The 15051-nt window shown below is 38.7% G+C and overlaps 2 protein-coding genes across 2 annotated transcripts in view; one reads left to right on the forward strand and one right to left on the reverse strand.

The window, feature by feature from the left end:
- Positions 1-4252: 4252 nt before the first annotated feature.
- LOC111650052 (protein ANKUB1) lies at positions 4253-9978 on the reverse strand. The gene is made up of 6 exons (XM_023399831.2): positions 9855-9978; positions 9362-9505; positions 7599-7815; positions 6946-7060; positions 5915-6844; positions 4253-5367 (listed from the first exon to the last, which is right to left on the reverse strand). Exons 1-6 carry the CDS (start codon positions 9942-9944, stop codon positions 5286-5288), a joined length of 1578 nt encoding a protein of 525 aa, XP_023255599.1. The 5' UTR covers positions 9945-9978; the 3' UTR covers positions 4253-5285.
- Positions 9979-12080: 2102 nt separating this feature from the next.
- rnf13 (ring finger protein 13) overlaps positions 12081-15051 on the forward strand; it is a 41125-nt gene continuing 38154 nt past the window's right edge. The window contains exon 1 of the mRNA XM_023399842.2: positions 12081-12274. The gene's annotated coding sequence lies outside the window, so the exon portion shown is untranslated. The remainder of the gene's footprint in view (positions 12275-15051) is intronic.

Below are 15051 nucleotides of genomic sequence, written 5' to 3' on the forward strand. Positions count from 1 at the left end.
ACAAGGCAGGAGACAGGTGTTTTTATTCATGATAAATTTTAAGAATATCCACAAGACAGGAGACAGGTGTTTTTATTCATGATACATTTTAAGAATATCCACAAAGCAAGAGACTGGTGTTTTAATTGATGATAAATATTAACACTAATCACAGATAAAGGTTCCAGCACAGTCAAGTGTTAACATGGTAATGGAATTATAGACTACAGTATACAATAGTACATACTGTATGTTAGCACTCTTTGCCTTGAATTTCTATTTAAGGGAAGTCATTTGTCCAACACAAACTTTAATTCATAAGTAATTTAACTTCCTGTAAGTAAGTATGACAAAAATGTAACGTAATGTTAATAATATTAAGACTGACGCACGTTTGGTTGCTGTGGTGACACGTACAAAATATTTAGTCTTGATCATCATTTAAACATAAACAAACTCAGAGTCGGCCAGAAAACACAAATACAAGTTTCACTCGACGATTATTTGAGAAAGACGACCTCCATCGACCACTTTTTCCATCCTGACATCGACTGACCATAAACTACACAGGACAAAAGTTGTTCAAGCATGGAAAATGTGAGATTTATTGGTTTAAGATCCATGTTGTTTTCCAATGTATTTTACCGTTGAGACGCTCAGAACCCCCAGAATTCAAGAATACGTTAATATTATATAAAGTTTGTTTGGCTAAGTGAAACCTTCGGGACAAATTCATCAACTTTGACAGACGTTTAACAAAACCTAAAGACTCCTAATGACTGTGAACAGTTTACACCAGGTTTGAACAGGAATAATTTCATTTCTGAATAAATATGAATAAAATATCACAAAAATAAGCATAAAACTCCTTTCAGGCCTTTCAACCCCTGTATGAGGTCATGGTTCAATGTTTTTTACTTTTTAGGAGATTTCAGGGTATTTATGACTTTTTCTTTTACAAAAGAAAGCTTTGCAGAAAACAATTTAGAAAGACTGACTACAATATATATAAAGATCAACTTTCTTCAAAATCAGATTATTTATAAAGTAAATAATCTGATTTTGAAGAAAGTTGATTTGATGTGATGATACAGATGTTGGCAGGTGTTTCTAACCCCTCATCTATTTATTTATTAGGCCTGTTACTGTAATAAAAGCTAATATAGATTATAACTTCTTTAAGCAGGCCATACAAGGCTAAATGTACATTTTCCTTTTCACAATTCATTTTCAAATATTTTCTGACTGTCAGCAGTATGACTGAAATATATACAGTCTGTAATTCAAATCTCCATCTGTACATTCAGTCTGTATGAGTGTGCTCTTTGATTTGGTGATAAAACTAGAAGCACAGTGTCAGTTTCCATTCACATTACAAAAGAAACATACTGATATGCCTTCGACATAAGACCTGCTCCAACAACATGTACTTTTACTGTGATACTTCATATTTGACTGTAAATTCTTCTAGTTGTTTTTTGTGTATGTTTTAATATATGAGTTTTACTTTGAATGGAGTATTATTGGATTGTGGTGATGACAACTTTAATGTAAAGATATGAGGATGTTTTTCAGAAAGTCATTATTATGAAACAGTTGATGATTATGTTGATGTGACATTCAGCGGAAGTTTGAAGCTTGAGTTTGTTTCTGCTTTTCAGTTTTACACTTGGCGTGCTGTCCTTGTACCCAACGTCAACCAGCCCAGCGTACCTAGGCTGATACTTCGGAGGGTGCCCGTCTCCAGCAGCTCCTTGCCAGGCCCCCCCCCCATTCCCCCCTCTAACACACCTCCTGGCTCCCCCTCTCAACCAAGCACTCTTGCTAAGTCTCCCAGCTCTTCACCTAACTCCCCCTCTACCTCTTCCTCCTCCTCTGGTTCTTCCTCTGACTCTTCTCATTGCTCTTCCCCTAGCTCATCCCCTCCAGTGCCAGAAGATGAACGCTGGACTCGTGTGGTGTCTGACGCTGAGAACAAGATTGTCTTGAGAAAACTGCAGACGGCGAGCTCCCCTCTGACCACACAGACACCCCAGAGGTCTTCCGCAACTGGCCGGCCTTCCAGATTTCAGGCAAACACCAGTTCCCGGCTGATCTCAACGGGCCCCCAGGAGAAGTGGGTGAAGAAGATTCGGTCCCTTCTCAGACAGAGAGACAAGCGGCCTGGCAGCAGGGGATGCAAGAGAGCTGCTGGACAGCCACAAGGGTGCCCTCCAGGGAAGCGCTCTTTAAACAATTGATTTAAAATTATGGAGTATTTTGTGATGTGATGTGATGTGATGTGATGTGATGTGCCTTTTTTACTTAAAAATGTCATTTTATTATATCTTATTTCATTTTAAGGACCACACACTGATGCTACGTCATCGTCACTGAACCTGTGACTCTGGTCAGGGTGCCTGTCAGAGTTGGGGAGGATCTGGGGGGGATAGCGTGAACCTCCAACGTGTTACACCCTCTCAGTGAAGCTCCTCTCTGGCAGATGGGAACAGGATGCAGACACCATGTCACTGAGGTTCATATGTCTGTCTGCGCCAACCCTCGACCGACAGAGGAGTCCACAGTGACGAGGACCACAGTGCAGTGGTACAACCTGCAGACAAAAAATTACATAAGGAAACAATGTAAGTTAGTTTATCCTCTATATGTAGCCCATCATGGTGGAATCAGGGTAAGGTAAGGTAAGGTTCACGCAACAGGTAAGAGTTTCATCTTGACATGATTGTTTCACTGAGCAGCAGAACTGACCAGCAGCACAGCTGGGATATTACAAGGTGAGTTTCAGAGCTACAGAACAAATGGTTTTTATTGTTTATGCTCTTGACTCTTGGAAGACATTTTGCATAATATTCTGTTTAGTTGTTTTCTCTGATTGTGTTTTTTTTTCCTTTCAGTGCTTTCTTTGGATGACTGCAGGACCTAAGATGACCCCAGAGGAACCCAGTAGGAGACACAAGATGGTGGACAGCCCCATGACAGTGAAGAGGAACAGAACCCCCTCTAGATGAGACCAGGAATCAATGAACGCCAGCCCAGGAAGAGAAAACAGCTGATGAACAACCCAAGGATGATACAAGTAAGTCAAATCTTTATGATAGAGCTGGAATAGTATGGTAACTCACTGATACATCTAAATGTATTGTCTTTCATAATGTTGTGAGAAATGTGTACTGTTACAGTGGACAATTAAACAGAATAAAGTCCCCCACAGATACTGTATGTTTACGTAAGTATGTAGTGTGCTGCCAGAGAAAATGGTTATTTCTCCCAGAGTGAATGATGAGTTCATCTGTCGTGTTTTGTTCTGCAGGGATTTCTGTGGGCAGAGAAGAAGTTGAGCGCGGCAGGAGTCCAGCCATGAAGACACGCAGACCACACTATTCTTTACAACAAGTAAGTGGAAGGTAACGTTTAGGTGCAGGCCATGTCTAAGTTTATGTTTTCTCACTTTTAGGAACTTTTCCTATCACCATTGCCAGGATTGATTAAGTGAAGAACAAATGACTGTGTTCATGTTGCGCTTTGTATTAGATTCCTCCCTAAAATCCCTGTAATGTCTGTTTCAGCCGGGTGCAAACAGAGGACCTGACTGAACGCTGCATTGAAAGAAGTTGGGGACAAGTCGGCCACCGACACAGTGGAAGATTTGATGACAAACTGTATAAAGGGTTCCTCAAATAAAAAGTCAATACATGAAAAACCATCTCAGTTTATGCGTTGGTGTTTGTATTCAGTATTTTATCTGAGGAAAGTTATGTAACCCTCAAAAGAGAAACAGTGGGAAACTCAAAAGTGTAACAGTGTGAATCCTCATTCAGTATTGTTTCCAGTTTTCAGTTTAAGTGACAGTTATTCCCTGTATTGTGTGTCAGATGATTCATGGGTTTTTTCTATGATTAATATCAGTATCGGAACAAGACAAACCACAATGAAGATATAAGCACTTGAACCACTCACTGCATTCTTTCTAAACAGAGTTAAGTTATAGTTGTCTTATGTGCCAGTTCTGGTCCTGCATGGTTTGAAATTAACTGTAACAATTCAACAGAGATCAGACTTGACACTGCCTTCAAATTAGATGTGACAATATGATTTTCATAAACCAAAATAAAAACAAATTTCTGACAATCAAGTGACTGACTGATTTATAACATTTATTCTTTCCTCCAATCACATTTGATTTTGGCTGCTAGACTTTACTGGTACACATGTACACTACTTAGTTTCTCAAAGAACTGACTATAAACTTTTAATAAAGCTCAAGAGAGTTGCATAGACCACTTCAAACATTATTTTATTTGACAGTATGATTTTTTGGATTAGTAATAAAATACATGTTGCAAATTGAAGTCAAATAGAGTCTGTTTTCCACTAAGGCGACTGTTACAGAGGAGCAGAGATGTGAACTGCAGCAGACTGCGAATACTGTTACAAATGACCAACAGTGAATGAATCAAAGAGAGTTGTTATCAGGACATCCAGCAGATGACTTGCTGTTGTTTTCCTGCTTCCTCTTCAACTTGACCATAGTTTAAATAAATAACACATTTTTACAGATAAATAAAATTTTCTTCTTTTATTCACAAACCGCAGAACACAGCAACAACATGCTGATGTTAATGGGAATGATTCGTACCAATATTAACGTAAACTCTAAGAAAACACTCAGGCTAACAGGACAATTAGACAGATTATAACATGATCCAGTATCAGTATCATAAATAAGTTTGTAATGTTTTATTATTAAATATGAAGTAAGCAACTGATTTGAGAACAGTAGGAATCAGATGATACAGATGTTGTGAGGTTCTTCTGTCATGAACTTTATACAACCTAACCCCTCTAACCTGTCCCTAACCCCTCATCTGTTCCTTTATTATGATGTTTGTCATGCGTTTGCGTTCATCTCAGCCTCTGCTGCTGCTGTTGTTATTTTAGCTTCATGTTAATGCTTTTACCCAGCCTTATATATTTTTTCTTTTTATTGACCTCCACCTTTTGGGCTCAATGTGTTTTTAGTTTGATTTTGTCTAAATATTATTTAATAGCCACTGAAATTATGCTGTACATGCTCACTGGTCTGCACAAATGAAGCGCATCGAAAGGCAGAGATTTGGCTAAGGACATAAAGACAAACAGCTTTTAAATGACACACTAAGCCTGAGATTCACTCCTCAGTTGTCACTCTGAAGGACTCTTCATTGTCACAGTCTTGCAGGCAGCTGATGGGCGATCCACTTACAGTGGAGCTGAGTAAGGGGATAGATCTGGATGGGACTTGTCTGTGTTGATGGGATCCATGAGTATCAAGCCATGGAGTGGACATGCTTCCTGATCAAAGTTCGTGCTATGCTCAACTGCTTCATCCAAGGTTTCTCTGTGAAGGTACTATAGCAAAGAAAGAAAAAAAAATCATTACACACAGTAATTTAAAGCTGCTATGTATTGCAGTTACTCACCATCTATAAATAATTGTTGAATTTATTAAGTGGCATTTTAGTATTACATTTGGCAGTCACCAAATGAGCCAAGCAATAGGCTTTACTTTGTGTAAGCGGTTTAATTAGTGCCAGTGTTTCTCCAGATTAATACATTTAACATCAACCCCATTGTTGCCATCTCTCCACATATGTTTCCTTTATCTTCTACGTTATCTCTTTTGGAAGCTGGAAGACACAGAGTTGCAACTTCCTGTTTTACAAGGTAAATAAATCTTACATTGTACCATAAAGTCAGATTCAGATAGTCTTATTTTTCACCAGATCCAACCACATAGCACAAAATGTAAAGTGTAGTACAGGGATCAGTCTAATTATAAAAATCCCTAATGTAATCATTAAAATTTCTTGATGGTAAAATCTATGCCGTACCTACTCACCTACAGTGAGTTACTGTACACATGCACACGAAAATATACAGTAGAAAATGTAGAGACCTGGCTATACTCAAGCAGTATATGGCATTTTCTCTTGGTGTTCGGCCACAGTGCTGAGAGAAGGACTCCAGAGATGCAGTCAGAATATTGGAAGATTTTTGTGATGAACCAACAAACAGCGGCTTGGGAATGTTTTCTCTGGTAACTGGTGGGAGTGTAAACTTGCCCCTGCAAAGAATGATGTCTCCCTCCTTTGTTTTATACAAAGGGCCATCATTTCTATGTTTTACATCCTGCTTCCTCTTTTTCTGTGTCTCTTTAAAGTCACCAGGCTTCACAGACTGCAGGCTGGGTAGGTGGGGCGGTGCCCTTTTGGAGTGGAGGTGTGATACTGAAAGTAAGTTGCTGATGGGGGGTAAGCGTTGCAAAGCTTTAGCTCTGATTCCTCTTCTTTGCTTGGTCTCAGCTTTCCTGGATTTGGAAGACATCTGCGGCTGGTTGAAGCCATCTACCAGCAACATATCTCCCACCCTGGCTTCAAATGAAGCACTGACGTACTGGCATCGATTGGAGGCCGCTCTCTTCTGCCCCAAACTCACCCAGTGTTTCATCTGGAGGTATATGCGCACGGGCATGGGCATATTTGGCAGGGATACCACTGAGCACAGCTTGTTGGCTAAGTAGCGCACACAATCCCTGTGACCATTCTTAATGGCAATTTTCAAAGGGTCACGGCCAGCAGGGTCACGACAAGCCAAGGTTAAAAGGTTCTTGGTGATGAAGAGTTTGAGGATGAGGAGCTGACTGCTCTCCACAGCTACATGGATGGGACACTTTCCGGTGTCTCGGTGGGCGGTTTGATGGCACCACTGGCGGTACGGATGGACTCCCACGGGTTCCTCAGCATGCACCCCCCTCTCCAGCAGCCAGCCTGCCAGGTCCAGGTGGCCTAAAGAGGCAGCAATGTACAGCGCTACCCGCAGCTGAAACCTGGAGGAAAGAAGAGAGTTTCACTTAAGCTAAATAAAATGTTTTGTTTGCTCTATGGATTAGCTGCACAACAGCTTCTTTTCATGTGAGGAATTTATGACCTCATCACAATCCTGTCGTCTGATAGGTGGCTCTGGACTGTCAATCTGTGGCCCAGGACGCAACCTTGGAGGAACTCCACCCACCCATCCCACGTGTCCAAACGTAGAGTAGCTCCTATGTTAAAAAACAAATAACTGCATGGATTCCAAAATAAATCAGCTTCATTCAAATTATATTCTGTTTTTACCTAAAATTGGTTGGTTGCATATAAACAGTTGATATGCAAAGTAATTGATTTTGTTTGTCGTACTGGAGTTTTTAGGCTTATACTTTGTCGATACTGGCTGTGTAGCAAATTAAGCATGTCAACAAATGTGGCCATAACTGTAGTTGTTGAATGCCAACAAAAGAAAGCCTTGTTATATCTTGACAAGATGATCAAATCTGACCATTTAGAACAGTAAATATTTTAACTTTGAAGAGCAAACTTCAGTTCTCGATACCTTACACCCAGTTCATACCAACCACCATTCAGCACAGATGGAGGCTGCGTACATTATAAAGTTTAAAGCGATTGAATTGTTGAGAAAATACAAGATATCTAACCTGTAACTGAATCAATTCAAATGTTACTCGACTATTCAAACAGCATTCACCACAAAGTTACACACATCAGTCACATGGCAGCACAGAAAAAAAAAACACACCTTACCCACGCCAATGGCATAGTCTTGCAGTTGGTTGCAATCATAGAGTTGCACATCTGTGAACACGCTGAGTCTGAAGGCGCTGACAGGGAGGCCACTCTGCATGGACACCATTGTTTTCAGTCTAGCAACGGACATATGCAGAAGAGCCTCACTTCCTGGGACTGGTAAGCTTTCTCCTGTCACAGCATTGAACACGTGCATCACAGGCCTTGGCTCACTCTGAAAAATAGTTATAGTGGCACAATGGCCTTGCAGTTAATGAGGCAAAAATCTAAGTAACTGAAGTCACAACATCAATCTTTGTTCTTAAAAGATATCACATCCCACTGAAGGGTCAATGACTCAAAAACGAAAAAACCTTTTAAATAATCTTAAACTAAAATTGTACAATATAAGTCAGAGGTTCATTAGTCAAGTTCACATTTTAAATTTAGTTCATTACATTATATTTCATTTGTTTGCAGCCACTGTACTAGGATGAATAATATTCAATGACCACCATGTACCAACTTAGATAGTTTTATATTAAATAGTTTGGAATCAAACATAAGAATTTGAAGTGACAGGTATTATTCTTAAGCTGGTATGTGTCTTTTTGTTTAATGTAAAAAATATAGCAAAAATAGTACACAAGCAAAGAGGGAATGCTATATAGTGTCTCATTATCAGGGGCATAATGTAGTGATCTTGGAGTTTGCTGCCACTCTGTGGCTGACGTTAAACTTTTTAACTGAAATATATTGCATACACTAAATTGTCTAGATAACTCTGCTGAGAGACACTCAGAACCTGAAATGCTTTTTTTGCAAAAGTAAAAAGAATTTGGAAGCAAATAAGAGATATGTGCATACATCTATCTGCAAAAGCTTTGTATGTGATTTCCCGTCTTGCTTGCAAATGATTTTAGTTGAATACATGTATATATGTACGCAACTCATTAAAGTGGGCAGAAATATATCTTTGACATAAACGAAACATGTGAAATGTCAAAGCCCAAGTGACCCAGTCAGTCTGGACAGTGAAATAGGACAAAGAATATACACCCAGTAGAAAACAACTACTTTTATGAGAGGCTGTATAATGACAAAAGCTGAGAAGGGACACGGACACACACACACACACGCGCGCGCGCGTCAGCTTTTACACAAGGTTGCCCAGTGATGAGCCTGGAATGACTCCTAATACTAAAAACCAAGGAATGGGGACAAACTAAAGATCTCAGACAGCCATAAACGCAATTCCCTTCAAGTTGCTGCTCACATGGGAACATCTTGTCCCATATTCCTGCACCAGTCTGACATTAAAGTCAGTCACTGTGAGAAGAATGTCTTTAAGGAGAATTAATCACAAGTTCTGAATATGCCTACACTTAGATGCTGATTTTAGCAGTACATGAATGGAAAAATGAGCACCTGATGTTTTTGAAGTGAAATGTCATTAGTGATTTTATGTAGCGAGTGGGGAAACTGAACAAATGGACCCAGTTCAAGCTCCTGTGACAGCAAGTATCCACCATACTGAAGTGTCGCTGAGCATGGCATTAAATGTGCACCAATTTAAGGAGGAGTATTTTTTTTTTGGTGGAAAGTCACAGTCAGAACTTCTATATGCAAAATATTGTCTAAAACACAAAGCGAAGATGCACTCTAGCATCATGTCCCAGCATGCACCATTGTAAGCTGATTGTATTTACTGTAAATGTACTGTATTTACTGTAAAGCCCAACACAGCCTCAAATCTGTGCTCTCTTTTGATGTTTTAAAACCTTTATCAGGCATCGGAGGGTACTTCCACTGGTGATGCCCACGTCGCTCAGAGCCCAGCTGTCCTGCAGAGCAGCACCACCATAACTCAGCTCTAGGTAGTTCCAGACCTGCTTGTCATCAGAGAGTTGCACAAGAAATCTTTCCTACAGAAAGGAGTGGATGGAAGTTAGTGGAGTCGCAATAGAGAATGGACCAAGAGGTTTGTGATGGACCATGTTCAGTGTCTGTGGCTGCATTTATTTTCCGTCTTCCTGACTGACAGTCTTCTGTGTTATTTTCAGTGCATGCAAATATGTATGTAAATTTTTTTGCAATGCATACTATTTCACCATTACAAGCAACATTATGGCAAAGATGTAATAAATCTATCAACCACTGTCTTTTCCCTCCAGTACAACATTCAAATCATCACAAAATGCAGTCAAAACATGTCAAGAAATTAAGGTCTATTAATTTTGGAGGGCCCTGTGCCCCAAGTGGAGCTTTTATTACCTTCACCATCTGCTTCATGGCCCCCACAGTCTGATCTGGAGGGATGTCAAAAGTTTCACAGAAGCCCTCGAAGTAGATGAAGACCTTCATAGTCAGGACATCCGTCCTTCGTCTGTTTGGCTCCCTGCTCTGATCAGACTGAGGAGTGTGTGTGGGGTGTTTGTTACAGCCAGAGTCATTTTAAGGGAAAGTGGAGGAGGTGGGTGGGGGTTTGGGAAGGCACAACGGCTCTTGCGATCTAATAAGTCACCCAAATACTTTTAAATCCAAATGATCCAAATGCCTTCAAAAAAAAAAGTATTTCTGAAATGTTAATTGTATACTGAAGCTGATGAACTGATATTTTTTGGCTTGGTGATGTGGAGTGTTTAAAGTTTATCCATTTGGGTTTTCAAAAGGTATTTTTCTCACCAGCATAGAATCCTTCAAATAATGTTAAATGCAAGAGATGTAGAAGAAATACATTAAAAGGGCAAACAAATGTTGGTGGTTATATTGGAAAAAGTAGTAATAGAAATCTAAGTAAATAAGAAAACCTCTTATAAAACTGTCTATTCTATGTTAAAGAGCAGTTTAACAATTACTATACAAGTGTCATTACAGAGACAGAAAAACAAGAACAATCATACTATCAAACTATACAGGCCACTGAGTACACTGTAAAGCAACAAATAAGAAATCTATCTCAGTATCTGCAGGTGTGATAACATGCTGTGTTGAACTTAACAACAGTTACTAAACCACAAAACTGGAGTCTCATTATGTCTGTGCACCTGACCTGCCTGTTTTTACAGCAACAATTAGACTTCATCACATGTGCCTGGACTCATAGTCACAAAGTTCAGGCGTAGTACAAGTACAATGTACATCAGGATCTTAATGATACTTTTGGTACTTGATTCTGTTCTAACATTACCATATGAAGAAGGTCTATGTAGACTGTTATCAGTGTTGCTTATACTGTACAGTTTTTGCAAGATTGACCTGAGTTACAAACCACTGCACTGTCTTACGTCAGTTCTGTGTTGTGCCTTTTATTGTGAAACTACCCACTGCTTTCACACTGTGTTGAAAGTTACAGTTATTCACAATGTTCTTTGATAGACTTTTACGATTCTTGTATAAAGTTTTACAAGGGGCTGCTAATTTGCATTTCACCTTTTAAAGCCTGAAGTTTCTGTGTTCAGTCTTGGCTCATAGCAAGAACTGCAAGTTGGGATGATTTCTGTTCTTTGCAAACAAATCAGAATGAATGAAATCTAAATTTAGGAATATTGCTGCTGCTGGATCCTGTGGCAAACCACACACCCCTTTTCATTATGCTGAACTTTGAATTTTAAGTGTAGTTTTCCAATATTGTATGTGTGTTTATTCCTATGTTCTGTAACCACCATTGGTTGATAAGGGTGAAGGAGCACTGTAAATTCCGTAATTTTATGGAAGGATAAGTTGAACTTTGAACCTAATAATTTTTTCCTCATGTTTCATCTGGCATCCCTGGCAGAGATGAAGTTGTACTCAGAAGTTTTACTTCAGCAGCAAAATAACATTAAAATGAAAAATATTTGTCATAAAGAGTTCCCTTTCAGAGTGATATTTTAATTTCAGCAGTCATACTTCTCCATGTACTTACAATATGTTTTGGATTTTAACAGTTGTGGAAGAAGTATTCAAATTCTTCACTTAAGTAAAAAGTAGCATTACCACAAAAATATTCATACAAGTAAAAGTCCTGAATTCAAAATTTTACTTAAGTGTAGTACAGTAAGTACAGAAGTGTTATGAACAAAATGCACTTTAGGTAAATGTAAATATTTGAATTTGTATTTATTCGTGTTTTTACTTTGTCTGAGTCCGCCTATTGAGTATGTGGGCTATAGAGGGAGCTAGAGATTAAAAAGTGTTAACTGTTTTCAACACATTTTTGGAGGAGGATGGTGACATCATTTGTACAAGTGAAAAAGAGCTGACACTTTTTTCCATTTAAAAAAATACACCTTTTTTCAAATATTCCACTGAAGCCAATTACTCTCGTAACGCACTCATGCAGCTGTAATAAGGTTGTAAATACAGACTAGCTTAGTTCATGTGACTGTAAAGGGGAGTTTGTGTCATCACGTGGATCTGTTTACGTCTGGAGTCATTTCCGAAAACGGATGATTGACAGCTGATTCGTCCAATCAGAAGCCGAATCTGGAGCGGAGGACGTGGCGGAAGTTTACTCTCTCACATGAAAGAAGAAGCTAGCGGATTAAACTGTTCATGTTTACACTCCCTGACCCGCCGCTCAAACGGGATGAAGTTCACCCAAAATCTTCGCTGTTGTACAGTGTCCTTTACCTGACGCATAGTAAACGAGAGCGATGTCCTTGCCAGCAGCTAAGTTCATGGACAAGAAAAACCTCCAAGCAGCAATAAAGGTAAACAGCCACGAATAGCAGGCTAGCTACCTGCTTTAGCATCGTGCTAACTCGGGTACAGGACGGTCTGTTTTTAATGCTAGCTGCACACCTTTTAAGGTATCCACACCACACCACTCATTTATTTATGTGTATAAATACATCCCCCCGAAAATTGTAGCCATCTCACATTGTATGACAGTGACGTTACCGGGTGTGTTTGTAAAAACAGTTCAGTGTGTGTAACCAGCATAGTCCCTGAGATTTGGGGTTGGAAAGTTTAACGCAGTTTCACTGTTAGCACCATGTTTTCTTATTTCCTCGATTTTATCCTCCAGTCACACCGTTATGTTAATTTAGGCATCTTACTATTACCTCATAGACTCTTGTGATTGCTGTCACTTGATGTTTAGTCATCTTCTTCATGAGTGATGTTGCATTCACTTCCCCTTTAGTCTTTTTTTGTAATTAAAAAGACTCTTTATTAGCCAGGTAGTTTAGCAATTGGATGTAATAACAATTTTGAGAATTTGCATTTGAGTCACAGATGTAAGCTATTGTTTTTAGTTTATATCCATAATAAACATGTACCCACCCTGCAGGTCAACTAACCATAGTAGCATTTTGAAGACATGTTTGTGATTTTCAACTCTTGACTGACATTTAATGCAAATTGTACAAATTGGCTACAGGCTCCCTCTTTAATACTTTAAATCACAGAACAGGACTGTTTTATTGTAGGGCAGCGAGAATTAGCCGATTGATTTATAGAAAATGATTCTGCATAAAATTTTTCAAGCAAAAAATGACATATATTCTGGTTTCAGTGTCTCGAATGTGAGGATTTGCTGCTTTTTATGTCTTATGATAGAAAATTGAATAAATTTTAGTCTTGGACTGTTGTGGGTCAGGCTAAATGAGACATTTAATGACTCAACCTTGTGCTCTGGTATATTGTGATGGACATTTTATCACTGTTGTCTGATGTTTCATTGACCAAACAATTAATCGAGAAAATAACCAGCAGATGAATTGATACTGTAAATCATTGTTAGTTGCAGCCATATTTTATTGTTACTAAATTCTGCAAGAAATTCCCATCAGTTTATTTTATATATGAAAAGTTTCTCAACTCAATTTCCAGAAAATGTACTGCACATATATCAGTATTGCTATAAAAGTTATCTATACTGCAATAGAATATTTGATGCATTTCCCACCCTTAACAAACATTTTTTTTATTGTTTCTCATTGGTCCTAGAATGATCAAGAGTTAATTTTTTTTTACCTTGTGTATTTTGATACACACTATGAATACTAGGATGTTGTTGTCATAGATATGTTTATTTTTTCATCTTAACAGCTTTGTATGGACAAATAAATGGGGATGCAGTTAAAGAAAAGGGTTAAATTTGACTTCAATGTGCACACAAGAATTTTCTTTTTCGCCAACACCTTTTATGTGATGGTAATTAGACAGCTGGTTCCACATATTTTTCAGAAGACATAAGCTGAAGTGAAAGTACAGATACCACATTTTTCATAAAAGGTCTTTTGTGTTCAGATATTTTGATGGAATGGAGGAAATGATGCTCTTCCCTTGCAGAATAACATGCTGTTTTGTGGGAAATGGCAGCAGCAGCATGAGTAGGACAGAAGGGATAGAAAGTTACATTATGAAGCCTTACTCCCATACCACACATATGTGTTTAGGGATTGAATTTCTAAAAAATAATTAGATCAAATTATTTAGTTTGAGGCTACAGGGTTTAAAAAAGAACAAATTTGTCTGAACATGTTTAGCGAGAATGAATCTACATTCTATATTTGAGCCTAAGCAATTTAGTGATTGCAGATTTTTGGACAAAGTTTAGTGTTTAGTAATAAATGAGGAGAGTTGTTGCTAAAGCTGTCTTTTTAAAGATGTCCCCATCTGTTTGAATCATCACTGCCACAGAACAATAGGTAACTTCCACTCATGTAAATTACACACAATGTGGCATTGAAGTGAAATGAAAATATTGCTATCACCCAACCTTGGAAACAATCTGTTGAAGGGATATTTTGCAAAAAATATGATTAAATGCTATACTGACAATCGTGGGGAGTACTCCAATAACCACATCCAGCTTATTATCTTCTGTATTGGCTTTGAGATGTACACAACAAATCAAGAGTAATCCTCAAATACTACTAATCTATTTTGCAGCTTCACAACATGGCTTAGTGGTCCAAAGCCTGGCAAGCCTTTAGTTGTTGGTTTCTCCTGATCTGATCACATGCTGCCCTCAATTTGGTGAACTTGCACCCCTTACACCATGATGCTTAGACTGCTGCTCACTTAAGTCTTTAAGAGGCAACTGACCGGCTAAGAAACATAGAAAATATAGCAGCAGGATAGTCCAGACACTGAGCCAAGGCACTAGCTTAATGAAGATGGACTCATATGACAATTATCATATACACACTCAGTTTAATCATTGCTCATTGCTTTTCAAGTGTCTTTTATGTTCTCCAAAGAGCATTTGCCTCTTTAGCAGGGTGTTTTCTTTAAATGGAAAAGCAGATGCAGAGATACAGAGAGATACATTTCCTGATACTGAGTACATAATATATAGTGTATATCCACACAGCCAGCTTCTCAGCACTTCTCACGCAGTCTGTAGTGCTATCGGCCAAATGAGGACATTTTGACTCTTAAAACACATATACAGAAAGACAGACACTCAACTGACATTAAAACCTTAAAGTTGCTGTGTCATAGCTTATCTTGACCTCTGACTTCTTTTGGGGGGGGG

Source organism: Seriola lalandi, unplaced genomic scaffold, assembly GCF_002814215.2.
Source record: "Seriola lalandi dorsalis isolate HSWRI2012SDOR001 ecotype SW California unplaced genomic scaffold, Sedor1 jcf7180002052122, whole genome shotgun sequence".
NCBI lineage: Eukaryota > Metazoa > Chordata > Actinopteri > Carangiformes > Carangidae > Seriola > Seriola lalandi.